This window comes from Miniopterus natalensis, chromosome 9, assembly GCF_054644295.1.
Source record: "Miniopterus natalensis isolate mMinNat1 chromosome 9, mMinNat1.hap1, whole genome shotgun sequence".
NCBI lineage: Eukaryota > Metazoa > Chordata > Mammalia > Chiroptera > Miniopteridae > Miniopterus > Miniopterus natalensis.
In genome coordinates, this window is record NC_142089.1 from 69,750,072 (window position 1) to 69,765,817 (window position 15,746).

The 15,746-nt window shown below is 46.7% G+C and overlaps 1 protein-coding gene across 1 annotated transcript; it reads right to left on the reverse strand.

The window, feature by feature from the left end:
• Positions 1–6,620: 6,620 nt before the first annotated feature.
• On the reverse strand, positions 6,621–10,571 carry EDN1 (endothelin 1). The gene is made up of 4 exons (XM_087820025.1): positions 10,444–10,571; positions 8,700–8,859; positions 7,116–7,274; positions 6,621–6,738 (listed from the first exon to the last, which is right to left on the reverse strand). Exons 1-4 carry the CDS (start codon positions 10,505–10,507, stop codon positions 6,621–6,623), a joined length of 501 nt encoding a protein of 166 aa, XP_087676151.1. The 5' UTR covers positions 10,508–10,571.
• Between the last annotated feature and the right edge of the window lie 5,175 nt (positions 10,572–15,746).

A 15,746-nucleotide genomic window follows, 5' to 3' on the forward strand; every position in this document is an offset into this window, starting at 1 on the left:
CCAGGACCCTAAAACCACTGACCTTTATCAATGACTTCTGCACAGATGGTTCAACTGGTTTTGCAGAAGATAGATTCCTTTTCAGACTGTTTCTGAAACCACAACTCACCCCACTCCGAAGGTTTATGATCACTGCTGAGTTGTTCAGTGGTGAACGATACTCATCTTGAACAAAAAGGTGGGGCTGACAATGTTGAACCTGATCAGAGCCCTGTGTTCCCCAAAAGCAAGTGTCAAGAAGTTCACTTCCCCTTTTGTGTTCTAAGAAATGGCTAATCCCCACCCTGCTCTCTCACTTAATCCCATCCATCCTTTCTCAACAGCTCAGGGAAGACCACCTCCGTTCTTCTGCATGTCTCCCGTAAGACCCATAGACAACATCTTATCTACTTGCCTCTGTAAATCTCAGGCCCACTTCCTTTGCTTTAAATATTCTTCATTTAATGATCATTTTCTTTATTGTAATATCCTGAATAAAGTCATCTCCTTAACTCTTAATGCATTTTGTCTTTCACCAAACTGAGGGACACCACCTATGTCCATTGATCAGAGCAAAACGAACCAGGTACAGGGGGAACAAACCAGTGAGCAACGTCCATAGCAGAGTAATTGGCATCTTAGCAAGATCCTGAAAAAGACTTTTTAAGTTGACAGGTGGTTGTGCAATTTTTGCCCATATATCAAGTGAGAATTCTTGACATGGTGAAAGCGCATTTTTGATCATGTGGTAGATAGAAAATTGGCAGAGCATTTGAGCTATGAAGTAATTTTATGTTTGGTTAAGTAAAGAGGCTTCCAGGGGAATTATCTCATTTTATTAAATACAAGTTTAGATTATTTATCGAAATTTAGTCAAAATCTGTTAGAATTGCTTTTCTTTTCTTTTTAAAAGTATGTCCCAAAATTTCAATCCAATCAATGCCACACGAAAATAAGAGAGTTCTGTTCCATTTGCTGTCATTGCGTTGCTTTAAGATTTTCAATATCATTAAAAAAAAATTACCCTCCTGGGTTTTAGCAGGATACTTTAGCTTCAGAGCCAGTGCTATCCTCTCTGCTCTGGAGAAATTTAAGAAGGGGCCAGGAGCCCTGAGTTTCAGTATTGCTATTTGCCTGATGGGGGGAGGAGCCTGGACAACTTACAGTATATCTGTTTCTTTGGCTGTCAAGTGGGTATAAAAATATGGCCCCAACATCCTGAAAAGATTGTTGGGGGAGGGGGTCAAATAGGAGAAGGGATGTGAAAAGGTTATGGGAAATCCAACTATCTACAAAGATAAGGAGTCACTATTAAATTGTAAGGTTATGAGAAGAGCAGCATTCACCTGCAGTAAGAATATCCTGAGCCCCAGACCCAGGATCCCAGGAACTGTGAGTGCAAAGGTGAGAGAAAGCCAAAATGGAAATAACTCCTTTGAGAACATGGGCTTGAAAACGATGTTTGACATACTGAGAACTTGGGCTTGAAAATAAGCATTTTCAAGATGTTAGACACAGAATTAAAAATTACTGCCTTGCCCAGCTGGCATGGCTCAGCAGTTGAGCGTAGACCTATGAACCAGGAGATCGTGGTTCGATTCCAGGTCAGGGCATATGCCTGGGTTGCTGGCTTGATCCCCTGGGGGGGGGGGTGCAGGAGGCAGCTGATCAATGACTCTCTCATCATTGATGTTTCTATTTCCCTCTCCCTCTCTCTTCCTCTCTGTGAAATCAATAAAAATGTATTAAAATAAAACAAACAAAAACCACTGCCTTGCACTATAGAGTAAGTGAATTGACCAAGAGAATTCCCCTTCACTCCTATTATTTAAGGATTAAAATTTAGTAATAACAAAGTTCCTAGCTTTATTCCATTTCATCCTATAGAAATTCACTTCCTGATGCCATGAGATCTGAATACTTCCTTACATTCCATTTCCCTTCCTCTACATGTCTTCCCTTTCATCCTTTGAGGATGGACCTGGCAGCCATGGTCTGTGAGGCTGGAAGTCACTGTTTTAGGAAGAGTGATTTTGCCTTTACCACCCAGGGCATTTGTCTCCACTGGCCTTCAGGTGCCTTTGGGTGGAACATCTGCATTCAAGGGTTCAGGTCCCTGAGATGCTACCCACTTGCTGTGTGACCTTAGGTAGGTCACTTCCTCCTTGGGCCTTTGCTTTTTTTACCTGGAGAGACAAAAGATTGCTCTTTGTCAACGTTATCAAGGGTCCTCCTAACGGAGCTCTAGCTTAGTGGGATACCTGGGGTGCTGAGAACTCTACTTAGTATATAATGCCCTGAGTATCTCAGGAAGCGCAGGCAGGGTGAAAGCCAATGGTTTCCATCACAAAAGAAGCCATTCCCTGGGGAAAAGGGGGGTGGTGGTGGAATAAAGTAAGTATCCATTAGTGGGCTCCCCTCCTTTCACCAAAGGTCACCACTGCCCACCCAGGATCCTCTTGCCCTGGAGTCTTGAGATCAAAGCTGTGCCTGGCTATTAGTGTGAAGAGAGAAATCTGTCCTAAATGGGCTTCCAAAAACAACGCTCTCCTGAAAATATTGCCGGAAGTATGACAGACTGTCCTGTCAGCCCACCCCTCAAGCTGGCATGAGCCTTGAATAATATGGAATCTTACCTCTACATACTTGAAAAACACTCATTTTCTATGAACCTTTCCCATTTATTTTACTGCTGGCCCTCAGGCCCTAGCAGACTGGCTTCACGCTTTTACTTTCCTGCCAGTTTCTTAGGGAGGAAGCCTGAGTGAAGAGGGTTTATAGGTCCAGGTAATTTTTTTATAAGACGAAGAAGTAGAAAGCGTTATCACCTTTGCTGCTGTGCTGTTCTTTCCTCAGTGGCCTCGTCTCATCTCCACTCCCTCTTAAACGTGTTAGGCCCAAGTCCTCCAAGCTCAGGCCGTCACTCCTCTGCGTCAACACAACTTCTTTCCTCTCAGCCTTTCTTGAAGCTGTTAGAGAAACACCCCCACCCCCACCCCTGTTAACAAATGAGGAAACTCAAAATTTAAGGGGGACTGAGTGGTTGCTGAAGGTGGAATAGTGGCTAGATTCAGGCCAAGTCCCTGGTCAATATGCACAAGCGTTCCCAGCTTCCTTGGGAACCGCACACTGAGAAACAGTTTGCCAGATAAAGCGAGCTTTATAAGCAATTTCCCAAAGACATTGAACTGTCTCTTTCAAAAAAGGCAAAAGATGGAAAACGATGCCAACAAGGACAGCAACTGCCGGGGACACTGAGAACCACACCTGAAGGCTGTTATTTAACATCCTTCAGATGTGTCACTGTTTGGACAACAGTGATCACCGTGAGCTAATATTTGTTGAATTCCAGGCATTCTTTCAGACACTATTGGAGAAGGGTGGTGACGATTCTCATAAGCTGATCGAGCTCTTATGGGCTTCTGTTGGTAACAGCCATTTACAATGTGACTCCCCGCGGCGGTCTGGCCAGGCGGCCCCAGGCCCAGTGGAGAGGAGGGTGGTGCTGGGCTGCAGGAGGCCGACCTAAGATCAGCCTTTGGTGTCGCTCCCTCCGCAGGCAGCTGTCCAGTCCCGGCTACCGTGAAGAAGTGAAGGTACTCAGTGTTCCCGAGCAAACAAAGTTCTTAATCTGAGCAAATATAAGGCCACTGGGGGCCCCTAACTTGCTCTGAGCTGGACACTTTCTCAAAGATGTGAAACTCTGTAATTGGGCACATTTGGGGAGGTCGCCTTGCCATTGCTTCCTTCAGCCCATTAATGGAGAAAGCCCCTCTCACCACACCATCAGCTTAAACTGCTGGATCCTGTCTAATGGCCTAAGCAAAGCTAATGCATGAAGTCCCAGGAGAGCTTTCAGGTGAATGGAAGCAGAAGGCGGAGGGTTTAAAGCTGGGCTTTGTTTTGTTTTTACTTTAATGTGATCCAAAGGCAACTTTTAAGTTATAGATCAAGCTCTTTTTTAAAAAAAATAGCCAAGATAAGACTATGTTCCTTCTAATTGCCACCTTCCTAAGAAACCATCTTTGATCTTTCCCCCTCGTAATTCTTACCACTTGGGCCCACTTCTTAGGAATTTCAGAAATGACTCAAAATCAATACAGTAGAGGAAAAAATATTTATTTTCTAAAGTCATTACCTTGACAGGCAAAACAAAGCATTTTCTCAATTTCATTCAGAAATAACATTTAAAAAAAATACATAGACCAATATGGCCTGCCCAGACATATTTAACATGGTAAATATAAGGAATAAATTGTTTGAATATAAATATCTATAAAAAAATAAGTACATCAAAATTTAATCCAATCTCTTCCATTTGCCAGTTACATAAAAGAAAATAATTTTACTGCTTTGAAGCATAAACAATGTTTACTCTCTGATGTCTTTTAAACAACCCTATACCACTGTGTTTCTGGAAATCAAGGTAAGGGAACCTCCTGGTTCGATGATCGTTTTTCTTAGGGGTCGGAGCTAGTAGATTACCACGAAAATGTTATATCCACCACCGACACACTGGACCAGACTTCTGTGAGGCTAGGAGTTAGTGTGGAGGCTTCAGGGGAGGGGCAGAGTTTGGGAGGCAATCATTAAAGGTGGGGAAATACTCCTGTCCGAGTGCAATACAGGTGAGGTAGACTCATTTACGAAACACATCCTGATTGACAGTAGTAACGGTTTCACTTTTGCATTTTGTGAATTAAAGAAACCAAATTCGTTTTCGCTTGAATATGTTTTCAATTTGTGCATTCCCCAGGGGGAATCTCTTTGTGGACTTTGCAGTTTCTCCCTGAAATGTGCCGGGCGGGCGCTGAGTGAGACACAGCAAATGAAGCCGCGCTGGGGGACTCCTTCACTGTTCTTGGGATGTTTAGGAGGACGATGGTCCCTTGCCAGTCTGGAGCAAGAAATGGTCTATGCAGGGAGGAGGTTTTTGCGGTGATGCAGGTGAGTGCAGAGTGTGGAGAGAGTGCGGTGAGCCGCGCAGCGCGGCTGCCTCCCTGGGAGGAGGCGTCAGGCGGGGCGTCTGGGATCAGTGTGTGCGGTTGTTGGTCACATTCTGCTGTGGGCCGCCTGTTTTAGGGCGAGAAGCTTTGATTCTGTTGTTGTGGTTATCCGACCTATTAAAACAAGACAAGAGAGAGCAAGTGTCATTTTAAGAAAACCTTTCATTTAAGAAACTCAAAAGAAATATCTAAAATTAGAATCTGGCACAAACTAATTTAATTCTGGTTTCTGAGCTTTCGCTGCTAACCGCAACAGGGTGCACCCCTTTGCTGACCTCCAGTACAAATAAAGCCTGCCCTTTACGCCAGAAATGGGGAAAGGGTGCAGAGAGAAAGAGGGATACGCTCATATCTAAAGGGAACTGGGCATTAAAGACAATTTTAAAGTACAATTTTAAGGTAAACTAGAGGCAGTTTCATTTTTTTTTGTAGCCCCATCCCACCCACCACCACCCTTAGTAGGAAAAAGAATTCTTTAAAAATGTGTACATGTAGGTCAAAAGCAAATGTTCTATGACAATTAAAACAAACTTTTTTTTTTTGCAGGCTTAATATTTTTGTTGTTGCTATTGTGTTTGTTTGTTTGTGTGGCAGATGAAAGAAAGAAGAATGAGCTGCAACACTGATTTAATACTTTCTATAATAGAAACTGATAAAAAAAGAATTTCCAAGTCACTTCAGAAACTGTGGTTTATGTAATCTTGGGGTCTGGGGAGCATGAGTGGCCTGAGGTCATAGCTATGGAAACTGCATTGGTGAGTATGGAGTCACCAGCAGCAGAGGGTGTCCCAGGCCTCAGTAGTAAACAACTCACAGGGAGTTCCCGAGGGCCAGGCCCCTGCACAGAACACCTGGGCCAGGGAACTTCCTGCCACTGGGTTTCCAGGAAAAGTTTCCCCAGACCATGACAGGGAAATGGAGAACACGAGGCACATCTGAACGCAGGTTTCCTCCCTCCAGGTTGTGCATCCACAACGCTGAGGTCCTGTGGAGCTGCTCAGAGCCAGCCTATGGTGTTACTTAATCCAGGCCCCTCTCTGCCCCGGCTCCCGACTAACGAGAAAACAATCGAGCTTTTTGGAGTGGCGTTGGCTCTCCATCAAATGCGTTCCCTTGTTAAAAATAAATAAATAAATAAACCCGAAAAACAGCATGTTCCAACTCTCACCAACCCTACCTAATGACTTTATTTTCCCTTTGGCCATTTGAATAACTGCTGCTGTTTTGAAGAACTTGATCATACATGACACCTCAATTTAAATAACAACAACAGCAACACAAAACACAAAAATGTCTCCCTGTAATGATTTTTAGGTTCTCAGGGAAAGCGGTAAATATATTGACTCAGAGAGACAAAGACTGGGTATGACCAAATGACAAAGGTGTCTCAAGATATACTTTGTTTGGAAAAACCAACCTTTAGACTGAGGGGTGTGTGCTAAAGATCACCAATGTGGGCAGCAGCCTGCTTTCGAAGCCTTCAGAAAAATATTTGAGAGGGATTCCTCTGCCTTTGGCAGTCTATAGACTCTGAAGATCCTCCTAACCCTTTCTTCCCCCCCCCCCCCCCAGGTAGGAACGGCAGGGGGAGCAGGCCTGGCGTCAGTGGTGAGAGCTAGCTGTTCACAGGACCCCTTACCTCTTCATTTTCCTTCCTCCCACCAGCTGCTGATGAATACGCTTCTTCCCAAGCCCTGAAAAGGCTTTTTCTTTCTTTTGATCGTTCCAGTCTTCCTCCATAGTGTCTTGGCTCCTGTTGAAATACACACAAGGAAAAAGCATTTCAGCAACGGTACCTTCAGTTGTTCTCAATGTCTCTGTTAATCTCTCTTTCTTAAAAATATTTATTAAAGTATAGTTGGCATTCAGTATTGTATTAGTTTTGGGTGTATAACATAGCGATTTGACATTCGTAGACGTTGAGGTGTGATCGCCACAGTAAGTCTAGTACCCATCTGTCACAGTGCGAAGTTCTTACGCTGTTATGGGCATTTTTTTCTGTCCTGTACATGACCTCCCGCGCTTTACTAATTTTACTACTGGAAGTTTGTGCCTCTTATTTGCAGCATTACAGTGGGAAGGAGGTCAGGACACATAAAACTGTTTGAAAGCAAAGGTATTTCTATTCACCTGGGTTGTCTCCGTACTTGGCAAAAATTCCAGCACATCTTGTCTTTTTGGTTAGCACACTGGCATCTGTTCCCCTGGACTGTTGCTTTTGTAAGAAATAAGTCCTCTAAGGATCGCTTGGCCCTAGGAGGTTTTCCAAGTCCATATGGAACAAGTTTCCTATTATCGAAAGAGAGAAACAAAAGACATTAGCGTTACTCATAGTCTTCAAAATGCTGCATTCTATGGAGTAAAACTCCTTCCACTGGGACACACGGAGCTCACCACGTGCCGTCTGGTAGTGGGACTTAGAGAGTGAAGTGTGGCATCTCAGGATCCCCTGTCTGACAGCGGCCCTGAGTGCGTATCCCCAAGCAGGAGAGACCAGTTTTTCTAATTCAATTAAATTCCATTTCAACTCCTAATAAAGTTCAATTTCTTCTCGTCACAAGCAGCATTGTTTTTTGTCCAAAATTATGACACCTTTGCTTTAGTATCTGTTTCATTTTGTAGTTCCTTTTCTAACATTCTATCTAGTTAACAGATATGGGGTAGGAGGAGGGACTTCAAAACCATATGAAACCATGACTCACAAGATTTGGAAAACTCATTTTCAATTCAGGTCCTACGATATTGCTAGAAGTGCCCCCTGAGGGGGTAGGAGGAGACACGCCACACCCAGGCTGGCACGTCTGCAATTTGGTGATGTGACTATAGGAGGACTCCTGGCCAGAACGATCTCCAGCAATTTCTAATGTGTTTGTTTTGAGTCTCGATTAAGAAATACAGTCCTCCCCTCTGAAGAATCGCCCACCTTACTAAGTATTGGGCTTGTGGAGGTTTTTATTTAATTTGATCTGATTTTGTTTGGATTTGGGTCACCCCTCACTGCGCTGGGACCCTGCAGGCACGACTGCTTCTGATGGGTGAACTGGTTGTCAAGGGGAAAGCGGGGCAGTGCCTTCTTCACTCTGGAGGCAGAAGAGAAATCTAAGGACAGGACCGTGTTTCTATTACTGTCTTGAAATGGGCTTTTCTAATGGCAAAGTACAGAGGAGTCAGGACACCGGGACCTAAGTCCAGCACTGCCACAAACTCATCCCTGCACAACTGACTTCAATGCTTCAGCTCTCAGTTTTTCTACACGTGAAATGAAGGGACTGGATTATGAATCTTTATGATCTCTTCTGCCTCTTAAGTTTCTACCCTCCCATGAAAAGCCACCTGACCTTGGCAACTTAGTCCCTAAACCCAGGCAGATCCCACCAAGAGAACATTCCCCAAGGCCCCATACTTAAAGTTTCTTCTCAGAAATGTGGAACAGCCTTCTGTTTGCCATCAGCTCTGTCCTGTCATGAATAGCCTGAGCCACAGGTCTCAGAAGACCCTCCCCTCTGTTGCTAAGAACCAAGCTGTCTTGTTCTTTTCAGGAACAGGGTAGGGGCGGGGGGATCACTGTCCCCACCCAAGGGGGCATTTCCATGCTGTCAGAATCCAAAGCAGGACCTTCCCAGGAAAGTAAGTCAAGTGAGTAACTGGGCTCCCATCTCTGGTGAAACCAGAGCTACGGAATGACTAGGGTTACAATGCCCTCTAGAGACTCACCCGGGAGTGTTGATCCAGATGACATCGAGGTGGCAGAAGTAGACACACTCTTTATCCAGCAGGGTAGAGCAGGAGCAGCGCTTGGGACGGCGGGGTGCACTGGGAAAGGCCTCCTCTCCTCTGCTGTCCTCGTAGGTGCTGAGCTCGGTGCCCAGGACGGCTGGGGAGAGAGACAGCAGGTCAGTGGGAGTGTCCCCTTGGAGGCCAGGGGCGCGTTGCATCCCAGGACTGACGCCAGGTCCAGCAGAGCAGAGGAGCAGAGCAGAGCAGAGGAAGCCTGCAGCCTGCCCTCAGCAAGAAGCACAGAGGAAAAGGGCTCCTTATTTCTTCCCTCCGCAAGGCGACCTCACCTTTACCCCACGCCTTATCAACCTCGGGGAGACTGCGCGGTGCGGAGGAAACCACCCCCTAGAAAGGGGCCTACCAGCCCCTCCCAAGCAACCTCCCCGGACACGCGTGGAAAAGCTGCCTGTTAGAATCTGGGCTGCTGCATGGAACTTAGTAGGACAGACAGCACAACCTACGGTGGCTTAAAACTGACTGATGGCCAGAGGGCTAGAACTAAATAAACTACACTGCCTCTTCCTAGGCTTGGGGCCACTTCCCCTTTGGTTTAGGGGACTATCCACCACTTCACATGTGTGTAGGGCAGGGAGTGGCCCAGGTGATATACAGCCCTTGAAACTAGGAGGAGATCAAGAGCTTTGGGGAGATGATTGGAGGCAAAGAAGAGAAATCAGCTCTTCATATTCAATCCAGGCCATCGACTCCACAGGAACCACTGACCTAAGGTGACGCTGAGCAGCAGCTCCGGGGACCTAGTCGAGGTTTGGGGGATGTTGACTTCAGAACCGCAGAGCAGCCTGGCATGTGTGGGATCGCCGCCTCCCCCTCCCGCTGCAGCGCTGGCTCTTCCCGACCAGTTAGCCACGCAGCTTATCTGCCCAATTTTGTACATTTCACATGATCAGACACATTCCAGAATTTTCAATCCCTTGACATCCTTTCTCTTTACTCAGGGTCACGAAAAGACAAAAAAAGTGCACTGACCCTAGAAGGGGGCACTGGGCAGATGTACTCGTCCTCTCTAAATCCTTAAGCAGCCAAGATTTATCCCAGCTCCCCTCCCAGGACAGGTGAATACAACTGAAAATAGAGCTCACACTGTTTTGGGTGCCAAAAATCTGCCAAAGGAAACCTAAAGTCAATAATGACAAATTTTAAAGAAAACATCTGCTTCGCCCTGAAACCGCCTGTGGGGGTATTCAACAGACTGTTCTGCAGGTGACTTTACCGCTCAAATATTGCTTGAATGTCTTGAATAAAATTCCTTGGCTTCAAACTGAACTGTTTAAATATTTTACACATTAACACACTAATAAAACGGTATTTGAATAACATATTCGTTCCTGCGCATCCTATTACCTGTACGAACACATACATTGCAAATAGACATTTGGCTAAATTATATCACGTCTTTATGTTTCTTTACGTTAAAAGTCAAGGAAATACTCTATGCAATAATAACAATGTTATTTTAATGCTAGAGTAGCAATTGCATTCAATAGTGGGATTTTTTTTTCTCCTCCCCAGTAGAAAACTTCAGAAGCTTTGAGTAATGATTCCCAGAGACTGGATATCTGAGCTGCAGAAATAAAAAAGGGGAAAAACAGAAGCAAGGCAAGCACGAAGGTGGGTAAGAAAACATGTAACGCTCAAGAGATTTACAAACCACCGCGCCTACCTGTTTCTGGAGCTCCTTGGAAAGCCACAAACAGCAGGGAGAAGATCACGGGGAAGTAATCCATTCTGAAAACGGGAGGCAGGATTCCCTGCGAGCTAAACCCGAAGGAAAAACTCAGAGAAGCGGCTTCGGTCGCCTTGAAGCGCTCCGGGCTGTTGGGCTCTCCGAGCGCTGGGGAGCGGGGAGCAGACGCCGCGGGCGCGAGAGGCGGCGGGCGCGGCGCGGGGCGCGCAGCGGGGCTCAGGGGACGGCGCGGGGACCAGGACCCTCGCGGCGCGCGCTCGCTCGCTCGCTCGCTCGCTCGCCCCGGTGCAGAGGCAGAAGCGCGTCTGGCTCGGACAGCTCTCCGCCGGCTTTTTATATTGAACCCCTATAGAGTGGGGGTAAACAGCTCCGACTTTATTCCAGCCCCAGACAATGTTATTGTGTTATTAGTCACCAACAGGCAACGTGCAGCCGGAGATAAGGCCGGGCTGTAAAGGAAATCACTGCTGACTTCAGAGGCAGACGCCCGCCGTCTGACAATTCAGGGGCAGGGCTAAGAAGAAAAAAAAAAAAAAAGAAAAAAAAAATGCCCCTTGGAGACCTTTGGTAAACCTGCGCGCGCTGCGCCGGAGCCCGCTTCCCCTTTGCGCGCGGCCAGCCCCGGAGTTCAAGAATCGCAAGGGGGACTCCGGCAAAGTCATGCCATTGGTATGAGAACTATGAGCCACGTTTAAAGAGATTGCATTGTGTGCGCCGAGGTTTTTTTTTAAATCGTGGTTCGCTCCGTGTTCCTTTATACGTCCCTCCGATCTCTTAGCGTTGATCAAACGAGGGGGCGCTCTCCCTCGTCGCTCCCCGCCACTTATTCGGGGTCAAATTATTTGGGAGATAAAGAAGTTTTTTTCTTCCTTCGAGTCCCTCCCCTAAGTCCTTTTGACCGAAGTTCTTTGCGTCCGCGGTGAAAAAGATCAGGGCGAGGAAAGGAAGGGTGTGTGTGAATGAGAGCCTTTCAGTGTCACCGAGGAGAAGCCCCCACAAGCTTTTCTCTGCGCCCACCTTTCTTCTCCTGCCCCAGCGCCCCCGGCTCAGGAGCACCGATTTTAAGAAATAGCAGGAGAGGAACGCCAGGGGGAGACGAAGAGCTACAGGGGCTGATGCGTTAGGTAGACAAAAATAATAATAATAAAAGCCCTGGCATCCAGATCACATAAGGAAAGGCCCCCTGAGGTGGCAGCTGAAGGCAGGGCAAGGGATGGGCCCCACATAAGGAAGGGGGTGCCTCTCAAAGCATGTCTTTTGCTCCCTGCATAGGGACACCTTTTCTGGGACTTTTCCTTTGCCTTCTTCATTTAGGACAGGCCAGTGTTCTTGCACAGGGCTTGGTCAGTGTGCAAGGAGGGTGGCGCCGGGAGGAGGAAAGGGGGTGCTGAATAAGGGGATCAGATAATGCTTCAGGTTTAATAACATGTTTACATTTTTCCAAGGCATTTCCTGCCTTGTTTAACCTTGAAATGCCCCCCGGAGGCATCCACAGGGCAGCTACAGAAGAGGTGCATAAATCAAAACGTAACGTGTAAATCGAAGCGTAAATGTTAGATGTTGGAATTGTCAGGTAGCCTCGTTTTTTCAAGGGACGAAACTGAGGCCCCCGGAATTTCCGTGCCCCACCAAATTTCCCACCTTGCTTTGCTGAGGCCGCTGGGATGAATTCAGAGCATCTTCTGTGCACAGGAAAGGATGGGTATGCACCCAGCACTTAGGGACCCTGTCAGATAGATGCTGCTCCGTTTATTTGCCTTGTGTCACTCCAGTGTCCTCCACCGTGGAGAGGGGCGAGGGGGAGGATTCAAATGTGGGCCCATTTCCCACACTCAAGAGGAACCCAGGAACTGTTTCTCCCCCCTTCTCTGCCTGTCTTCACCTCGAAGATCAAAAGGACAGATTTTTATCCCAACACCAAAGCGGTGGACCTGAGCACACTCTGGTCCCCTGGATCTCCCTGGAAGCCACCACAGCTGGGGAGATAGTAACAGTAGCAGTGTCAGTTCCATAGTAAGATCTGTCCCCTAAAAGAGCCACCGCAACCAGAGCTGGAGATGGGGGAGAGGCAGGAACCCTCCTCCCACATCTACACCAGGAGAGGCTTCCACCCACTCCCCCAGGGCCTCTGCTTTCTCCCTGTTTACCCCTGGGGCCTGGGGAGGGCACATGGCCCCTAGGACTGGGTGGTACCAAGCAAGAAGCCAGCTCTGTCCCCCTCAGCTCTGGCCAGTGTGGCTCGACCTCCTTCCCCCAGCAGAACACAGGGACAGTAGAAGAGAGCTGATGTCACATTCACAGGATCTACGCTTGCCCCATGAAGAGAAAGGTGACATGGGAAATGTGTCTTGGCAGGGGTCCCCCCACACCTTTTCTTTAACTTCCTGGCAACTTGGACAAAACACTGGTCACAGCCAGAACCAGCCTGTCTTAAGCTTTTCCCAGGAAATGACCGCCCTCACCCTCCCCAGTCTCCCTGGGTCCAGCCTGGGCCACCCTCCAGCAGGGAAGCCCGTCTCTCCATAGCCAGCCCACCCCCACCTTGGTAAGTCTGCCCTTGCAGGTGCCAGCTGCACCCAACAATCAGGTGGGGAAATGAAGCAAAATGAAACTACCCACACGCCTTCCCACAGCCCTCCCTCCTCTTGTCTCCTATCTGTGTTACCCTGTGAAATCCCTGTGAATGTATTTTAATTATAAAAACAAAAGTGGGTGGCGGTGCTCTGCCCCCACACCCCTCACCCTGGGCCTTCTGGGCTCTGCTAAAGTAAATGAACAGAGTTTCAGACCTGGGAGGGTCCCATCGTTTCAAGTACGATCTGGGCCCATCTCTTTGAATCCTGTTTCCAACATGTGCGCAGGCCTGTATGCGTGTGTGTTTCCATTTCCCTCTCTTTGTGTGTCACGGGGAGTGGTGGTGTCTGCCTTCTCTGTCCATCTCCCCCATCCCCACCTCTCATGGCAGCCCCTTTTCTTTCTGCAGAAAGAAGGGGAAGCCCCTTCCAAGCCCAGAGAAGGCAGCTATGGCACTGCCAGGCAGCGGCCCAGCAAGTAAGTTTCCCAGGAAGCAAGAGAGGGAGAGAGAAAGAACCCCAAAGAACCAGTTTTACAAGCTTAGGTGTTCCCACCTCTCCTTCACTCGAAGCATGGCTGGAGAGAGAGGTAGGAGAGGAGGGGGTTAAAAGAGCTGGACAAAGGAATAAATGTGGAGATCCCACCTCCCTGCACCCCCCACCCCCCCAAGATTTAGCACGGGACAGGCTCTTTGTAGCCATAGTCTTCCTCGGAGAGGAAAGGGAAGGGAGGGAAGACGTCTTGTAAGGAAGATGGCTTTCCCCCAGTAGAACAGTTTGCTATTGCTGTTCTCCTTTTGTTGTTACACTTGGATTCTAGAAACTATTTGATAAAGGTATTTTTATGTTTCTTTCTGTATCTCTTGGTATGTATTAATAGCTATCTATAAATAAAACACTCTGGGCCCCAAGTACAGATACTACACAGTAGCAAAGTGTACTGTTTTTAGCACTCTTCAGCTTTGCTCTTTCTCAACTTCTGCGTAATAAAATTTGCAACTTTGCCAGGCCAATAAATCTGGTGCTAGATGTTGCATTTAGCTCAGCAATAAGAAGAGCCGTTAGGTCTCTTGATGACAGCACAGCGAATGGGGAACTAGCCGAGTGCAGGCCCGGGAAGCTCTCCTTGCCGCCGGACCTGGCTCAGTCTACGGTGTCGACTGCTTCGTGTTCCTACTTTGCATAGTGCTGTTGTGCAAGACCGTGCACTGCAAACATCCCTCCAGGTTCATTATACACTTCCCCGAGTCGTGAACAAACACAGCTTCTCCCCACGGGCCACAACAGGACGGTTGATTTAGCAGGGGAGCCGGGGTCAATGATGGGCAGGAGGATCCGTCTCGTCTCAGGCCCTTTGAAAACATATAAGGTACGCAGCTCCACTTCCTTGACACTTTCATCCGCAAGACAATAACAGATAGCAAGTGTAAACTAGCCAGTTCTTTAACTAGTATTTCTCAAACCTCCGTCATTCATAAGCCTCTTTCACAACTTTTGTCATATTTGTGTGCCACCCACACATTTTTACTGAATATTTTTCCATCCAGCAGACTTACTTCCTTTACTTGAATAAATTTAAAGAAACGTATCATCGCTACTATTCTAAGCAATAATATACATGATATCATGGTTTGTAGAGTGAAATAATATACATATTTATATGGTTAAATAATGTACAGAAATCATAGTCTAATACATGTTCAAATGAACTTAATTGTGTGTTCATTAAGCCACTGGAAATAAAAAACTTTCGACCATGTGCCTTATAAACCAGCGCTGGCATGTTTACCACCTTTGGGGAGCACCGTTCCTTTCACTGCACTGTCTTATACCATATTGTGTTAAGAACTAAGCCCTGGTTTCATTCTGCTCTCTGACCTCCACTTTCCAAGATGGTCTCCAACGATTCCACATCAAACTGTCATATGGATGCACCTCAAAGAAACAGAAGTTCTGACCTCCAGAATCTACAAAAACAAAGAGTTTATATATATAAAAAGTTCCTAGTCAATACTGCCCCTTGGCTTATCAGTTCAATATTTGGGCAGTTGTCCTTTATCATATTTTCAACTCTTTATCCTGAAATTAAATATTCTTTCTAGTGTTTTCACTGACACACACACATGCACACAAACACACAAACATACACACAAACACACATAAACACCCCCCACCACCACCACACACACATCTGAAGCTATAGATTAGAATGGGAATGTAATTGTAATATGTCATACATCAGAGAAAGACTACAAAGATATGAGGGCCAGTGGCTGCTTCTTCATATTTTTTTTATTTATTTTTAATTCTATGTCATTTAGGACATGTGGAACCAAAGGGATTCTGATGCAGGGGTTTAAAAGGATGACCACTTGGAGTTGAGTGGGGTGCAGTCAAGTCATTTCATTAACCTAGTTTTTGTAGTCATTCTAGACTAGCCTCCCTTCCATGTGTTTGGATGGGATGCTAAAAGAAAGTCATTCTGGAGGGCAGGTGCCACATAACTATGCCTACCTTTATGTTTTTTAAGCTAATTGCGTGTTTGGGACATTCAGGAGGCTGACGGTGGTTTTAAGTTCACCGCAGTCCGCCCCTTTTCATGAGTCCATTTAATTCTGATTGTGCATTTCTTGTCTGTTTTTTAAAAAGTCTTTTAGCAATGGTGCAATGGTGATTACCAAGGTCTGAGGATAGGTGGAAAGGGAA